The 18,083-nt window shown below is 41.2% G+C and overlaps 1 protein-coding gene and 1 pseudogene across 1 annotated transcript in view; one reads left to right on the top strand and one right to left on the bottom strand.

Annotated features, from left to right (window-relative positions):
- Positions 1-10,971: 10,971 nt before the first annotated feature.
- Positions 10,972-11,091, bottom strand: LOC122150822 (annotated as a pseudogene).
- Positions 11,092-12,528: 1,437 nt separating this feature from the next.
- Positions 12,529-18,083, top strand: part of LOC103204447 (phosphatidylcholine transfer protein) — a 38,041-nt gene continuing 32,486 nt past the window's right edge. Inside the window, exon 1 of the mRNA XM_007949645.2 lies at positions 12,529-12,669. Within this exon, the coding sequence (XP_007947836.1) occupies positions 12,529-12,669 (141 nt within the window). The remainder of the gene's footprint in view (positions 12,670-18,083) is intronic.

The raw sequence follows: 18,083 nt of genomic DNA, 5'->3' as shown, positions 1-18,083 counted from the left end.
AGGGAGACAGCTCAGGGGGCAGGAGTGCATGGAGGGATGGACACAGGGAAGAGGTAACTATTGGGAGGAAGTGGGAGGGGAGCTGTTGCATTGTTGTAAATTGTAGTCAATGTCATGAGACAAAGTGTATATGAACTGCTGTATGGAAAGTGAATTTGCTCTGTAAAATTTCACCCAAATCACAATTTAAAAAAAAAAAAAAAAAAGGATCTTCAACTTTGTTGCTCAAAAAAGAAGAAGAAGAAGACAAAGTCAATTATTATAATGAAATGTGCAAAGACCTGGAGTTGGAAAACCAGAAGGGAAGAACATGCTCTGCATTTCTCAAGCTGAAAGAACCAAGGAAAAAATTTAAGACTTAAATTGCAATATTGAAAGATTCCATGGGCAATATGTTGAATGATGTAGGAAACATCAAAAGAAGATGGATGGAACACACAGAGTCATTATACCAAAAAGAATTGATAGATGATCATCCATTTCAGGAAGTGGCATATGATCAAGAACCAATGGTACTGAAGGAAGAAGTCAAAGCTGTACTGAAGGAATTGGTGAAAAACAAGCTCCAGGAATAGACAGAATACACATTGAGATGTTTCAACAAATGGATGCTGCATTGGAGGCACGAACTCATCTATGAGAAAAGATTTGGAAGACTGCTACCTGGCCAATTGACTGGAAGAGATTCATATTCATACCCATTCCAAATAAAGGTGATTCCACAGAAAGTGGAAATTATCAAACAATATTATTAATATCATTGCAAGTAAAATTTTACTGAAGAGAATTCAAAAACAGTTGCAGCAGTATATTGACAGAACTTTCAGAAATGCAAGCTGGATTCAGAAGGGGATGTGCAATGAGGGATATCACAGCTTTCAGATTGATATTGGCTCAATGCAAAGAATGCCAGAAAGATGTTTACTTGTGTTTTATTGACTATGCAAAGGCATTTGATTGTGTGGATCATAACAAATTGTGGATAACACTGAGAAGAATAGAAATTCAAAAACACTTAATTGTACTCATAAGGAACCTGTACACAGAAAGGAAGCTGTCATTAGAACAGAACAATGGGATACTTCATGGTTTAAAATCAGGAAGGAAGTGTGTCAGGCTTGTACCCTTTTACCATACCTATTCGATCTGTATGGTAAGCAAATAATCTGAGAAGCTGGACTATATGAAGAAGAATGTGGCATCAGGATTGGAGGAAGACTCATTAATAACCTGAGATACACAGATGACACAACTTTGCTTGCTGAAAGTGAGGATGACTGGATGCACTTACTGATGAAGATTAAAGACTACAGTCTGCAGTATGGATTACACCTCAATATAAAGGAAACAAAAACCCTCACAACTGGACCAATAAGCAGCATCACACAAAATGGAGAAAAGACTGAAGTTGTCAAAGGCTTCACATTGCTTGGTTCTACAATCAATTCCAGTGGAAGCAGCAGTCAAGATATCAAAAGACATGTAGAATTGGGCAAATCTGCTGCAAAAGACCTCTTTAAGTGCTGAAGAGCAAAGATATCTCCTTGAAGACTAATGAGCTTCACATGTTGTTGTTGTTGTTGTTATGTGCCGTCAAGTCACCCCCGACTCATAGCGACCCCTCCTTGGGTTTCCGAGGCAGTATCACTACGGAAGTAGGATTGCCCACCCTTCCTTCCGAGGAGTGGCTGGTGGGTTTGAACCGCCAGCCTTCTGGTTAGCAGTCAAGTGCTTTAGCCACTATGCTACCAGAGCTCCTTGAGCTTCACATAAGCCATGGTATTTTCAATTGCCTCATGTGCATGTGAGAGCCAGACAATGAATAAGGAAGACCGAAGAAGAGTTGATGTTTTTGAGTTGTGGTATTGGCGAAGAATGGTGAAAGTACTGTGGAGTACTTAAAGAACTAACAAATCTGTCCTGAAAGAAATGCAGCCAGAATGCTCCTTGGAAGTGAGAATGGCCAGACTTCCTCTCACCTACTTTGGTCTTGTCAGAAGAAACCATTCACTGGAGAAGGATGTGGAGGGTCAAATCTCTTGGCATAGCCAAGTGAATGCCTCCAGGGGGGTATCTGTTTGTTGAAACATCTCATTGGGTATTCCGTCAATTCCTGGAACCTTGTTCTTCTTTGCCAATTCCTTTAATGCAGATTTGACTTCTTCCTTCAATACTGTTGGTTCTTGAACATATGCCACCCCTGAAATGGATGACGATCTACCAGTCCTTTTTGGTACAGTGACTCTGTGTATTCCTTCCATCTTCTTTTGTTGCTTTCTGCATCATTCCGTATTTTGCCCATAGAATTTTTCATTATTGCAATTTGAGGCTTAAATTTTTTCCTCAGTTCTTTCAGCTTGAGAAATGCCAAGTGTGTTCTTCCCTTTCATTTTTCTAACTCCAGGTCTTTGCCCATTTCATGATAGTAACTGGCTTTGTCTGCTGAAGCTGCTCTTTGAAATCTTCTGTTCAGCAATTTTATCTTGTCATTTCTTCCATTTGCTTTAGCTACGCTTCACTCAAGAGCAAGTTTCGGAATCTCTTCTGACATCCATTTTGGTCTTTTCTTTCTTTCTCATATTTTTAATGACCTCTTGCTTTCTTCATGGATGATGCTGTTGATGTCATCCCACAGTTCTTCTGGTTTTCAGTCATTGGCGTTCAATGCATCAAATCTATTCTTTAGATGGTCTCTAAATTCAGGAAGGATATAGTCAAGATCATATTTTGGCTCTTGTGGACTTGTTTTAATTATCTTCAACTTCAGGTTGAAGTTGCATATGAGCAGTTGATGGTCTGTTCCACAATCAGCCCCTGGCCTTATGTTGGCTGAAGATTTTGAGCTTCTCCATCACCTCTTGCCACAGGTGTTGTTGTTGTTGTTATGTGCCATCGAGTCGGACCTGACTCATAGCAACCCCTCCTTGGGCTTCTGAGGCAGTATCACTGTGGAAGTAGATTGCCCAACCTTCCTTCCAAGGAGTGGCTGGTTTATTCCTGTGTACTCCATCTGGCAAAGTCCATGTGTATAGCCACCATATGTGTTGTTGAAAAAAGGTACCTGCAATGAATAAGTCATTTGTCTTGCAAAATTGTATCATGCTATCTCCAGTGTTATTTCTGTCTTCAAGGCCAAATTTTCCAACTACTGGTGATCCTTCTTTGTTTCCAACTTTTGCATTCCAATCACCAATGATAATTAACACATCTTGATTGCACATTTGGTCAATTTCAGACCGTAGAAGTTGATAAAAATCTTCAATTTCCTCATCTTTGGCTTTGGTGGTTGGTGCATAAATTTGAATAATAATAGTATTAACTGGTCTTCTTTGTAAACCAAAAAAAAAAAAAAAACAAACTCACTGTGAGATAGATCAGACTCCTAGAGGATCAGACTCCTAGGGACCCCTCCTTGGGTTTCTGAGGCAGTATCACTATGGAAGTAGATTGCCCAACCTTCCTTCCAAGGAGTGGCTGGTGGCTACCAGCCTTCTGGTTAGCAGTCAAATGCCTTAAGCACTACGCCACCAGAGCTACTACTAGCAATACATATCTTTGAGTATTGTTTGTTTTCTATGTGACAATTCCTCATGTATTTGTGGTAAAAGTGTCCTTTGTTTTGAGTCTGAAAGGGTCCCAGGGGTTCCAATGGTCCTGAACCAGATTTTGTGTTAATTTGTCTGCTTATGGCTTCCTTATAGTGCATAAATCTGGATCCCAGTTCTGGCATAGTCAGGCATTTGGTTTCTCCCAGTTGCCTTTGTATTTCTTTTCATCTAGGGCAGTGGTGTCACTAGAGTTGGTGTTACCCAGTGTGGTAACTGATGGTGTCACCCCACCTCCCACCCCATGGACCTCATCCTATACCAGACCACACAGAATCTTTAGTAACACTTACTGTCAATTTTAATCATAGAATAATATTTGACAAATATAGTTATAAATTGCTTAAATATAATATTTCTTAGATAATATGAATACTAAAAACAAAATTGTTTTGTAAAATCTTTCTGCATTGAATTACATTATTAATAACTGAGTAGAAGCCTTTTTTGACTTTTCTCCTTCTTTTCCTTTAATTACTAATTCATTCTCAAATAAATCTATTGGTGTATGTTCACAAATATTACTTACCATAATATTGTAGCTAAAGCACCAGAAAATTTGACAAAATCAACAGCTTTAAAAGCATTGGCAGCAATGAAAAACAACAGCATGTGCTTGTAGCAGGTGCAGACAAAAGTACATGGTTCAAAGTGTCATTGCAACTGAGTAATAATAACAGTCCTGACCAGAGCACATTAGAAGATTCAAAAGTGAGTACAGAGTTTTAGCCTTGTAGATATATTGATACATGGAAGCTGGGTTTAAGAAAAATATTTTTGGTGTTATTACTAACTACAGGGATATTTTTATATAAACTGATAAATTTCTGCTGAAACACTGCACAAAAACTTTATAGCCAGGCATTTTGATGTCACTCTCTCTGACAGTATCACCTAGTATGATCCACAGCCTCTGTACTGTCCTAGCGATGCCACCAAACATCTCAGGACACAGGAGAGGCATGAGCTTCCTTGAGGTTTCCCTGATATAGAAGATAGGAGTTCTCTGGTTTCCTTTTAAAGGGAGCTCTGGTGGCACAGTGCCTAAGGCATTTGTCAGCTAACCAGAAGGCTGGTGGTTCAAACCTACCAGTCACTCCTCAGAAGGAAGACTGGGCAATCTACTTCCGTAGATATACTGCCTCGGAAACTCAAGGAGGGGTCACTATGAGTTGGAATCTACTCAACTGCAGTGAGTTTTTTCAATGGAAGGGGAAGCTCTATGAATGGTTCTCTTGAACAGCTTCCCTACCTGTGATGACCCAATGCCATGACTTCTGTCTGTGGATGAGTATTAGAGTCCAACCCCCAGCCCTCAAAGCGTGTGTCTGTCTTGGTCTAAGGAGACTTCAAATATAATTCTCTGTTCCCTACCTGAGCTCTGAATCATTTTAGAACTATATACTGAAGTCAAACAACAGAGATCAACATATCACCTTTATTACAATAAAGTTGTTTAGACAACAAAGGCTTGGGTCTTTGACAGCAATAGATTTATTGCACTCTGCCCATAATTCCACCACTTGTCTCTCAGTTTGTCATATTTTGATGCCTTGCATGTTGCTGTCATGCTGGAAGCTATGCCCCTGGTATTTCAGATACAAGCAGGGTTACCAGTAGTGGGCAGATTCCTGTAGAGCTTCCAGACTAAGACTAGTAAGTGGAACATGGCAGTCTACTTCTGAAATAAGTGGCTAGAGAAATCCTTATGAATAGCCATGGGCATTGTCTGATACAGTGCCAGAAGATGAACCTCTCAGGTTGGAAGGTACTCAAAATACTACTAGGGAAGAGCTGCCTCCTGAAAGTGGAGTCCCCTAAAATTTTGGGGACTTTCATTTGCTGATGTGGCACAATTCAAAATGAGAAGAAACAGCTGCAAGCATCCATTAATATTCAGACCATGGAATGTACAAAGTAAGAACCCAGGAAGACAAAAGTTGTAAAAAAAATGAAATGGAACACATAAAGATCAATATCTTAGGCACTGGTGAATTGAAATGGACTGCTATTGGCCATTTTGAATCAGACAATGATATGGTCTACTATGCTGGGAATGACAAATTAAAGAGGAATGGTGTTTCATTCGTTGTCAAAAAGAATATTTTAAGATCCATCCTGAAGTACAATGCTTTCAGTGATAGGCTAACATACATATACGTATAAGGAAGATGAATTAATACAACTATTATTCAAACTTATGCACCAACTACTAAAGTCAAAAATGAAGAAATTGAAGATATTTACCAATTTCTACAGTCTCAAATTTATCAAACATGCAATCAAGATGCACCGATAATTATTGGCAATGCAAAAGTTGGAAACAAAGAAGAAGGTAATTGGGAAATATTGCCGAGGTGATAGAAACAATGCCAGAGATTAGAAGGATAGAATTTTGCAAGATGAACAACTTATTCATTGGAAATACCTTTTTTCAACAACATAAATGGCAGCTATACATGTGGATCTCTCCAGATTGACTACACAGAATTAAAGCGACTCCATCTGTGAAAAGAGGTGATGGAGAACCTCAATATTATCAATTAGAGTAAGACCAGGGGCCGACTGTGTAACAGACCATCAGTTGCTCATAAATTGAAGCTGAAAAAATTAAAACTATAAGAGCCAAAATATGAAGATGAAAGGAATATACATTGTTGATGTATCAACAGGAATTGGTCAACTTTCAACTATTTCAGGAGGTAGCATATAAGCAAGAATTGGTAGTATTGAAAGAAGAAGTCCAAGCTGCACTCAAGGTGTTAGTGAAAAACAAGGCTCCAGGAACTGATGGAATGCCAACTGAAATATCCTGATAAATGGATTCAAATGCTAGCAGTGCTCACTTGTCTATACCAAGAAATTTGGAAGAGAAGTACCTAGCCAACTGACTGGAAGAGATCCATTTACCTATTTCAAAGACAGGTGATCCAGCAGAATGTGGTAATTATTGAACAACATCATTCATATCACATGCAAGTAAATTTTTGCAGAGAATACTTCAAAAATAGTTGCAGCAGTATATAGACAGAAAACTGTCAGAAATTCAAGCCAAATTCAGAAGAGAACATGGGATGAAGGATATCATTGCTGATATTAGATAGATTTTGGCTGAAAGCAGAGAATAACAGAAATATGTTTTCATAGACTATGCAAAGGTTTTTGACTGTGTGAATCATAAGAAATTATGGAAAACATTGTGAAGAATGGGAATATCAGAACACTTAATTGTGGTCATGAGGAACCTGTACATAGACCAAGAGGCAGTGGTTTGAACAGAACAAGGGGATATAGTGCATGGTTTAAAATCAGGAAAAGTGTACGCCAGGTTGTTTCTTTCACCATACTTACTCAATCTGTATGCTGAGCAAATAATGTGAGAAGCTGGACTATATGGAGAAGAACATGGCATTGAATTCAGAGGAAGACTCATTAACAACCTGAGATATGCACATGCCACGACCTTGCTTGTGGAAAATGAAGATGTCCTGAAGCACTTACTGATGACGATCAGACTGTAATAGCCTTTATCATGCATTACACCCCAATGTAAAGAAAGCAAAAATCCTCACAACTCGACCAGTAAGCAACATCATGGTAAATGGAGAAAAGATTGAAATTGTGAAGGATTTCCTTTTACTGGGTTCCACAATCAGCTGCCTGTGGAAGCAGCTGCCAAGAAATAAAACTATGTATTGCACTCGGCAAATCTCCTGCAAAAGACCTTTTTAAAGTGTTAAAAAGCAAAGATGTCACCTTGAGGACCAAGGTGCACCTGATCTAAGCCGTGGTATTTTCAATCACATTATATGCATGTGAAAACTGGACAAAGGAAGACCAAAGAAGAACTGATGCATTTCAGTTACGGTGTTGGCAAAGAATATGGCATATACCATGAACTGCCAGAAGAACAAACAAAGCTTAGATGAAGTACAGCCAGATTGCTCCTCAGAAGCGAGGGTGGCGAGGCTTTGCCTCTTGTACTTTGGTCATGTCGTCAAGAGAGGTCAGTCCTTGGAAAAGGATATCATGCTTGGTAATGTGGATGGCCAGTGAAAAAGAGGAAGACCCTCAACAAGGTGAATAGACACAGTGGTGACAACAATGGGCTCAAGTACAGCAAAGATTGCAAGGATGGCGCAGGACCAGGCAGTGCTTTGTTGTTATACCTAGGGTCACTATAAGTTGAACTGATTAGAGTGCACCTAACAACAACAACTGCCCATAATGAAACTTGTCCTGCAGGCACAGGCACCATTGGAAAATCTCAATTGTAGCAGCAGAGCCTTCCCTCTTGAATTTACTCAGTGTCCTAGGGGAGATGAGTATCCATACTTATAACAAGTAGGCAGTTGCCAAGAAAAGGGGAGCCAGAAAGCATTGATCCAGACATGTCCAGTCCCTTCTTCCAAACTCATTAGTCATTTAAAACATCCCTTTTCTGAGAAGTCAGTGAATGAGTGATGCCAAAATGTTACTCTAATGGAAGTTCCTCCAGAAGAAACTTGGGGGAGGGGAACAGGTGGGGTAGGGTGTACTAATCCTACCAAGTGTTGGTGTTTCTGGAGGAGCCCCGGTGATGCTGTGGTTAAGTGCTCAGCTGCCACCTGAAATGTTTAGATCCTACCAGCCAGGCCATGGAAAAAAAACCTGTCTGCTTCCCTTAAGATTGTGTTGTTAGATGCTGTCAAGTGGGCTTTGACTAATAGTAACCCTATGTACAACAGAATGAAAAACTGCCTGGTCCTGCCCCAGTGTCATAATCCTTGCTATATCTGAGCTCATCATTGCAGCCACTGTGTCAATCCACCTCCTTGAGGGCCGTCCCCTTTTTCAGTGACCCTCCACTTTACCAAGCATGATATCCTTTGCCAAGGAATGGTCCCTTCTGACAGCATGACCAACGTGAGTGAGATGAAGCCTGGCCATTCTAGCTTCCAAGGAACATTCCAGCTGCACTTCTTCCAGGACGGATTTGTTAGTTCTGGCAGTTCATGGTACCTTCAGTATTCTTCACTAACACCACAACTCAAAAGCATCAACTCTTCTTCATTTGTCTTTCTTCATTGTCCAGCTTTCACATGCACATGAGGCTATTGAAAACATCATGGCTTCGGTCAGGTATACCTTAGTCTTCTGTTAGTTTGTCATACTGTGGTGGTTGGCATGTTGCTGTAAGGCTGGAGGTATGCTGCCAGTATTTCAAATACCAGCAGGATCACCCATGGTGGACAGTTTTCAGCAGAACTTCCAGACTAAGACAGACTCAGAAGAAGGAAGGGGCCATCCACGTCTCAAAGAATTGAGACCCTGGCCACAGGGAATACCTTATGAATAACAGTGAAACACTGTCTGATATATTACTGGAAAACTTTATGCATAGTCCTGAAACATTGTCTGATACAATGCCAGAAGATGAGCCCTTCAGGTCAGAAGGCACTCAAAATACGACTGGAGAAGAGCTGCCTCCTCAAAGTAGAGTCAACCTTATTGATGTGTAGGGAGTAAAGCTTTTGGGACCTCCATTTGCTGATGTGGCATGACTCAAAATGGGAAGAGACAGCTGCAAACATCCAATAATAATCAGAACATGGAATGTACGAAGTATGAATGTAGGAGAATTGGAAGATGTCAACAATGAAATGGAACACATAAAGATTGATATCCTAGGCATTTGTGAGCCAAAATGGTCTGGTTTTGGCCATTCAGAATCAGACAACCATATGATCTACTGTGCTGGGAAAGACTAAATGAAGAGGAATGGCATGACACAAAAGTGTTTCAAGATCTATCCTGAAGGAGTTCTGGTGGCGTAGTGCCTAAGGCATTTGACTGCTAACCAGAAGGCTCGCGGTTCAAACCCACCAGCCACTCCTTGGAAGAAAGAAGGGGTAATCTACTTCTGTAGTGATACTGCCTCAGAAACCCAAGGAGGGGTTGCTATGAGTTGAAATCAACTTGACGGCAGTGAGTGAGTGAGTGGGTGAGTTAGTATAAGGGAGACCAGTTACTACTACTATTACTCAAATTTGCACACCAATCACCAAAGTGAAAGACAAAGAAATTGAAGATATTTACCAACTTCTGCAGTCTGAAATTGACCAAACATACAATCAAGATGTATGGTTATTACTGGTGATTGGAATGCGAAAGTTGGAAACAAAGAGGAATTATCAGTAGTTGGAAAATATGGCTTTGGTGATAGAAATGATGCTGGAGACTGCATGGTAGAATTTTGCAAAACCTATGACCTATTTATTGCAAATATCCTTTTTCAACAACATAAACAGAAGCTATACATGTGGACCTCACTAGATGGAATACACAGGAATCAGATCCATTACATCAGCAGAAAGAGGGGATGGAGAAGCTCAGTATCTTCAGCCAAAAAAGGCCAGGAGCTGACTGTAGAACAGACCATCAATTGCTCACATGTAAGTTCAAGTTGAAGCTGAAGACGATTAAAAGAAGTCTTGAAGCCAAAATGTGACCTTTATTATATCCCACCTGAATTTAGAGACCATCTGAAGAGTAGACTTGATGCACTGAACAGCAATGACCGAAACTCTTAAGATTACAGGCTTGGAAACCCCATAAGGCAGTTCTACTCTGAGTTGGAAGTGACATCATAGCTATGGAGTTTTAGTTTTTTTCCAGTGTGTCTATGAATTTTATTCCTCCCCAACCCCAAAATCTGGACTGTACCATTTCTTTCTTTTCAGCTAAGCTATGTATTTAAAACCATTTTTGTTATATTTTAGTCAGTATTTCTATGTTTGAGGCTAGGAACATAGACTGCCATATTGCTGGAAGTTCTTCTGGACAGTTGTTTTTCACAAAGGAAACCAACATGGGTAATGAAGGCAAGTCCTGCCGGTGAGCAGGCCTTTCTAGACACTTTTCCAAATCCCTGAGACTGCACAAAATAAAAACTTATTTCCTAGCATGATTCTGTCCTTTGATTAACAGTAAAAAAATAAACACAGATCTAAATCACAAGATACCTAAATGTATATGTTCTGAGTTGACCAGATAAACACACTTTTAAACACAAGCAATAAATACAATTTTAATTCCCATCTTACACATCTTCCAAGATGCCATTTATACTCTCATACTTGTCTTTGTTATAACACCAACAACATACAGTGATAGGAAGCTCTGGTGGTGTAGTCCTAAGGCATGTGACTGCTAACCAGAAGGCTGGCGGTTCAAACCCACCAACCACTTCTCAGTTTGGTGATCTACTTCCATAGTGATACTGCCTCAGAAACCCAAGGAAGAGTCACTATGAGTCAGATCTGACTCGAGGGCAGTGAGTTTGGTTTGGTTTTATACAGTGATAAAGCTGCAGCTTCATAAAAGAACACCTTATAATGGGATTCCTTGAAGGTATTTGAAAATCTTTCATCCTCAGTGGTTTTACACGTTCAGAGAAACTTCTTTAGTAACAAACTATAGAAATGATTCCTGAAAGTACACACTTTATAGCCAATGGTTTTAGATGCAATTGCTTTTTCAAGTAATTGAATTTTAGTTTAAAATATCACATACCTCCAACCCAATAAAACAAAATAGCATTGAATTAAATAAAACAGTAACTTACACATACTATGACTAAGACCCCTGCAAATTATGATTGTATCCCTTTTCTTGCAAATTAGCATAAATGGGGAGTTGGCCATCGACTTCAAGGCTTCCTTTTAAGTACAGAAGGATATTTCAATATAGTGATGTCAAACAAGTGGACATTTGTATTGGATATTTACTTTAAGCTAAGCACTGTGCAAAAACTTTCTATATCTATTATTTGATTTAATCCTTTTCTCAACCCTCATTGGTGTTACGTTAGGAAACATGGGTTTCCGCAGTTTATACATTAGGAAACATGGATTTCCACAGTTTATACATTAGGAAACATGGATTTCTGCAGTTTATACCTTAGGTAACATGGGTTTCCACAGTTTATACATTAGGAAACATGGATTTCCACAGTTTATTGGCACCCAAGTGGATCTGTTACATTGTTTTATTTAAACAACTTAACTCTATTTAAAGCCACGTATGGTCCACTCATAGGCAATAGAGCAATACCTGAAGGACTTAAAGGAAATAAAAATATATTTGAGTTGGACAACGATCTAATTTGAGCAAGCTACAGAAATCCCGGGCGGATGCAATGGTCCTTTCAGATAATCTTCCACCTTCCAGGGTGGCAAAACTATCTTGTATATTCAATATGAGAACTCCTGCTTCTCCCTCTTGGATAGCTGCCCTGGATTAGATTTCTTAACCACTTTTGCCCCATAGACTTCTTTGGGATTCTTGCTTCTTTGGGATCCCTTGGGATTCTTGATGGATCCCATAGTCCTTTTCAGAATATGCTTTTAAATGCATAATGAAAATAAGATATTTCCCTAAATACAGTTCTAGCAACTGATCCCTCAGAAAATTCTCAAGCACTTCTATTCTGCCTTCCCTTTCAAAGTCTATCAACCTTTCAGAAAATTTACCACCATCTACAAAAAAGGTAAAGGATAGACACCAAAGAAAAATTTGGAGGGAATGGGGAGGTATTATAAGATGTGTTGCTGAGGAGGGTTTCTGAGATGACAACAGTGTCTTCCTTCTTCTCTCTTTCCCTTCCCTCAGGAAATCTCTTTACCTCCTCAGCCCCTGTGTTTCACCCTAGATTGAGTCCAAGTTTTCTCTGATTTTCTCTTGCTCAGCTCCGCCCACTTTCTACATCCGCCCACCAGGCCCTGCCTCTCTGTAGGCTCCGCCTCCTCCCCTATTCCTCTTCTGTTCTCTGCCAATCACACTGGGGCCACCCTCTGGGGCTACCCCTCTGGCCCCACCCTCTAACCCACACCAATGTTGTCTGCAGCCTTCTGTCTAAGCAGAGGAGCTAGGCTACGGAAGAATGGAACCTGCTGCGGGTGGCTTCTTGGAGGAACAGTTCCGGGAGGCCTGCAGCGAGCTCCACCAGCCCGCGCTGGCCGGGGCCGACTGGCAGCTGCTGGTGGAGACCTTGGGCATCAGCATCTACCGGCTGCTGGACCAGGTAGCGGCCGACCTGCTGGAGGAGCACGGGGCTGGAGCGTGCCGGGACAAACTACCTAGCAGGGAGGAGGAGCTGTAGCTGCGGAAGGGATCCGGGAGGGTTTGCTAGATCGGCGGAAGGAGCGCTGGGAGAACAGGCCCCAGAAGCGAGGGCGGGGCGGTGCCTCAGGCTGACTTTGCCCTGTGCAGATCAAAGGGAGTTGGGAGGTCATCCAAATTCAGCCTCTTGTCGGAAGCCCAGAGAAGTGATTTATTAGAAGTGAGTGACAGAGTTTTAACGTCGATCTGCTGATTCCTAGATCTCTGCACGAAGTGACCTACCTACAAGGGACATAGATCTACCCTCCTAAATGGGTGCCAGTGGTGGTGGTGGTGGGCGGTATGGGTGTAGATGGAAAGAGACAGCCCCTCGGGGACTGCGTGTGCGGAGTGGCTGTGTGGGCGGTTGCTGATGATCGCCCTGATTTTAGTGATTGTGGCTTCTTTCATTGCCTCCCCTTTCTTGTAAATTGCGCTTAATGTATTGACTTTAGTTTGGTATTTCAGGCAGAAAGATTAACTAAAAGGGTAGGAGGAACTACCAGTTGCTTTCAAGTGGATTCCAACTCATGGTGACCCCATGTGTATCGGTAGAACTGTGCCCCATAGGGTTTTCAATGGCTGGTTTTTTGGAAGTAATCAGACCTTTTTTCTGAGGCGCTCTGGGTGGACTCCGATCTCCAGGCTTTCTATTAGCGGCTGAGGGTGTTCAAGATTTGCACCACCAAGGGACCTGGAGTTGGTTTCTAAGCAAGTCTTAAGACAAGTATTGGATGGAACTCAGGTAGCCACCCAGGTGGAACACATTGCACCTGAGGCCTGTCACCCATTGCTTTGTGTGATAGTAGCTGCATGGCAAGTAGGTTAAGAGTCACCCTCATGTAACATAAATAAAACAAAAATTTCCTGGCATAGGATGAGAGCATGATAGTGTTAGATAGCAAGGAGGAGTCTTAATGCTCACCTGGCTCAAACCCACATTTCATGAATGGAAGAAACAAGCCTTGACGGATGAAGCAATTCTCAGGAGGCCTGACTCAATTGATGGCAGAACTAGGATGTTATCCATGTGGCTGCTTTTTAAAGCATTGCACTCTGTTATTGTGTGTCAATGGGTCGACTCCAGCTCGTAGTGACCCTATAGGACAGAGGAGAACTGTTCTATAGGGTTTCCAAGACTGTGTTCTTTAAGGAAGCAGACTGCCTCATCTTTCGCCTGTGGATTGGCTGGTGGGTTTGAACTCCTGACCTTTTGGTTAGCAGCTGAGTGTTTAACCCCTGCACCACCGGGGCGCCTAATTGCACTTTAGTTTACATAAAACATAATATTTCCTGTTTTAAAACATCAAACATTTGCAAAGCATTTGCTTCTCTGTCAAACAGGAATGAAAATCCTGCCCTGCGTTCTCAGCGGTTTGGAGAGGTTTCCATCACATTTGTCAGCATGTGTGAAACTCTGTGAGTCTGTGAGCTGTGTAAAACTCTCCTATGGGCAGGAAGCCCCCACAACAAAGAATTTCCCAGCTCCAGATTACACTAGTGCTGAGGCTGGGAAACTGCTCCAGATAAATGCAGAATGTTGACATTGGGAAGGTGTAAGACATTTCTCTGAAAAGACATACAGATTTTCTTTTGGAGACAGTCTCCCTCCCCCCACCCCCAGTTACCCCATTTTGGTGAACATCCATTGACTTGATGTTGAGCTGAATCTGAGGAAGAACCATCCGATAATGCACTCACAATATGGGGTTCTGCTCTAGGTCTCTATCATTTCACGGATATTAATCTCCTAATTGTTGTTATCAGCCTGCTGGTAGCCTTGTTTATATCTTCACCTAGATCTTTACGGAATGTAAAGAACTTCAGGGAATCATTTTGTATTTTCACCGATTGTTCTCAAATGGCAGTAGATGCCTCCAAAATGTAACAGCTTTATACAGAAAAAAGCAAATATGACAGCTCACCAGCCTTCAGTATTCGCTCTTCTCTGTGTTATGAAAAGGTGTGCTCTGCTAATTTATAAATGTTCAAAGTAACGTGTTCCACAGTTCCACTAACTGGGGTCATTCTGCTGCATTTCTGTTTTGGTAATGCTGACAATTACTCACTCAGCAAACACTGTATGCCTGCTGTGTACCAGGACTATTAAGTATAACAACTTGAATAAGAAGCTCACAGTCTAGGGCTGTTGTTGCTAGGTGCTGTTGATATAGGTTTGACTCATAATGACCCCATGTGACCTAGTAGAACTGCTCATAGGGTTTCCTAGACTGTAATCTTTATGGGAGCAGATTGCCAGGTCTTTCCCTTGCAGAACCTCTGGGTTGGTTTGACCCACCAACCTTTTGGTTAGTATCCAACCACTGAGCTGTTGTGCCACCAAGGGACCTTCAGGCAGGCAGGATGAATTTCCTAGAGTGATTTCAAGAGACATCTCAGTGGGAAAATGGATGTTTTCAGACGAACTCTTTTTATTGTCTCTGTTGACTATTCTATTTTCTGTACCAGTCACATCAAAGCATTTGCCAAGTCAAGTTTGATCAATAAAACTGCTCAGATATATTTGTCTTTGGCTCGTTCTCCTTCCCCATTCCCTTTCTTTCCTTTTCTTTGCTGCTTTGGATGCTCAGCCCTCTCACCTAGAATTGCAAGGAGCTCTTAACCAATCTCTCACCTTCCACCTCTCTGTGTCCTCCCCAGCACAGCCCGATAAGCATCTGAAAGAGAAGCTGTTGTCATTACCTGTTCAGTGGCACTAGTGATTTCAAAGTTAATAATAACCATAACAATTTAATGGCTAATACTTACTGCATGCTCTCTTAGAGCCTAAACCCATAGGCACTGTTTAAGTGCTCTGTAGGTATTAACTAGTTCAGTCATTGCATCAACCTTAGCATAAAGAACTATTATTATCACCTTTTTACCTATATGGAGGAGTAACAAAAGGTTAACAGAAGGTTAATGTGCTTGGCTGCTAGCTGGAAAATTGGAGGACCATGTCCACCCACAGGCATTCAGAAGAGAGACCTGGCTATCTACTGCCAAAAACCCAACTGTTGAAAACTCCATGGAGCACATTTTGCTTTGACACACATGGTGTTGCCATGAGTTGGAATCTGCTTGATGACAACTGGTTGGTTTTTTTTTTTTGTTTTTTTTTCCCCCCGTTTGACCTATGTGGAAGCAAAGGCATGGAGAGGTTAAGTTAGTTACTTATGGTTCACACTGGAATTGGAACCCACATGCCTGGCTCCAAACCTGTGCTTTTAAAAACAGTCCTGCCTTACCTCTTTGAATAGAGGGCAAGTGCTGCTGAGTGGGCTGGCCTGAGCCAGTTTGGCCCCAACTCACATTTCCAGCTTTATTCCCATGACTCATCCGTATACCTCTTGTCCTCTGGTCAAAGCAGACCACTCTACCTCTCTTACACTGGACCTGTTCTTTTTTGCTTTTGTGCCTCCTACCACACTCACTGCCTGACAAAGCCCTGATGTATCACTGAAAAGGCCACAATATTAGCCACTCTGCTTTTGCATAATGAATATGTAAATTAATTAGTTACAGATTCTATTTTTGAGATCAAGTGCTGTCTCTCAGACAGTGTCACGGATTGAACTGTGTCCCCAAAAAATATGTGTTGTAAATCCTAACCCCTACTTCCATAGAGATACCGCCTCAGAAACCCAAGGAGGGGTCGCTATGAGTTGAATCCACTCTGATGGCAGTTTGGTTTTTTTTTTTTGGTATGTTGTGTGCTGTCAAGTCATAGTGACCTTAATCCCAATTGGGAATGGACTTTCTTTTTATGTTAATGAGACAGTATTAATAGAACCCACCAGCCACTCTTTGGGAGAAAGATAAGGCAGACTGCTTCCATAACATATACAACCTTGGAAACCCTATGGGGCAGTTGTACTCTGTCCTATAGGGTCTCTATGAGTTGGAATTGACTCGATGACAATGGTTTTTGTTTTCAAACTAAGAAAATAAATATTTGTTTGTCAAAGCCACCCATTTGTGGTATTTCTGTTGTAGCAGTATTAGGTAACTAAGACAGATGGCTTTCTCCCCAATGGTAGCACTGTGCTCATTCATTTATTTCTGAGTGAATGTACCAGGTTTACTGAGCGTATGACACGTGCCAGGCTGGAGATTCAAGAATCACGTTGAACAGGAAATCATAAGATCTCTGCTCATACTTCCACATCTTTCCCGCTGTCACACACTCATAGAAAGCCAGAACTGGAAAGGACTTTAGAGATGCCCGGATAACATGACCCCCACCACCACCTCACAACCTCCCCCTTGTTTTATTAGATGAACACAGGCTCAGAAGGGAAACACACGTCAGTTAGGCTCAGGGCCACATCTGGAACCCAGATGTATAAGTCAAGGCTTCCTTTCCCTGCACCATTCCTCTTCATCACTATTTGCTGGGGTGTTTTGTACCTAGTAGTTCAGAAATATTTCAATCTGCTATCATTGTATATCCTTCCGTCCTCATATCCCTGCTGCTTCTTTCTGGTTGTGACTTCTCATGTAAGCTGGAGCTGGCATTGCTGCTTCAGATCTTCTAGAACACCATTGCTCACTCAGCTTCATGTTGTTTCCTTTTTTTTTTTTTGCCTCTGAGCCAATTTTCTTCTGTATGTATCCATCTTACTTCTTATTCTGCTTCAGTTAAATGTCTTTTTATTAATTCCATATTAAGTCCAGCACCTCCTCACACACTTTTGAATGTTTATGGAGTTGGGTCCAATCACAACCTTTTCTTTTCATCTCTTTTCATGCTCCTTTTATAAGGACCAGAGTGAACAGCACCTGTTTCTGGAATTTCTGTGTTTTTCTCTCCCTCCCCCATCATCTTGGCTTAGAGAACATAGTTTCTACATAGGTACTAAGGAAGGAAAAGTAATGGACCATGTTTCCCATAGCAGCAATAGAGAGACCTAGTGAAATAAAATCTCTTTTTTTTTCCCCAACCGTTTCTACATGTACTATTTAGTGACATTGATAACATTCTTTGAGTTGTATAACCCTTTCACCCTCCTCTTCTGAGTTGTTCCTCCTCAATTAACTTAAATTCACTGCCCCCTAAAGTTCCCATCTAATCTTTCAAGTTGCTGTTGTCAATTTGATCCCATATAGATAGTTCTTAAAAAAATATAATGCTCAAGTCAGACATTTTTTACTAGTTAAGGAAGACCTGGTTTTGGCCATTTTGAATCAGACAACCATATGATCTACTATGCCGGGAATGACAGTTTGAAAAGGAATGGTATGGCATTCATCATCACAAAGGATGTTTCAAGATCTGTCCTGAAGTACAATGCTGTCAGTGATAGGATAATATCCATATGCCTACAAGGAAGACCC

Source organism: Orycteropus afer, unplaced genomic scaffold (assembly GCF_000298275.1).
Source record: "Orycteropus afer afer isolate SDZICR_OR568_19922 unplaced genomic scaffold, OryAfe1.0 scaffold00249, whole genome shotgun sequence".
NCBI lineage: Eukaryota > Metazoa > Chordata > Mammalia > Tubulidentata > Orycteropodidae > Orycteropus > Orycteropus afer.
Note: the sequence above shows the minus strand (reverse complement) of the source record. Positions and strands in the feature narration are given on the sequence as shown.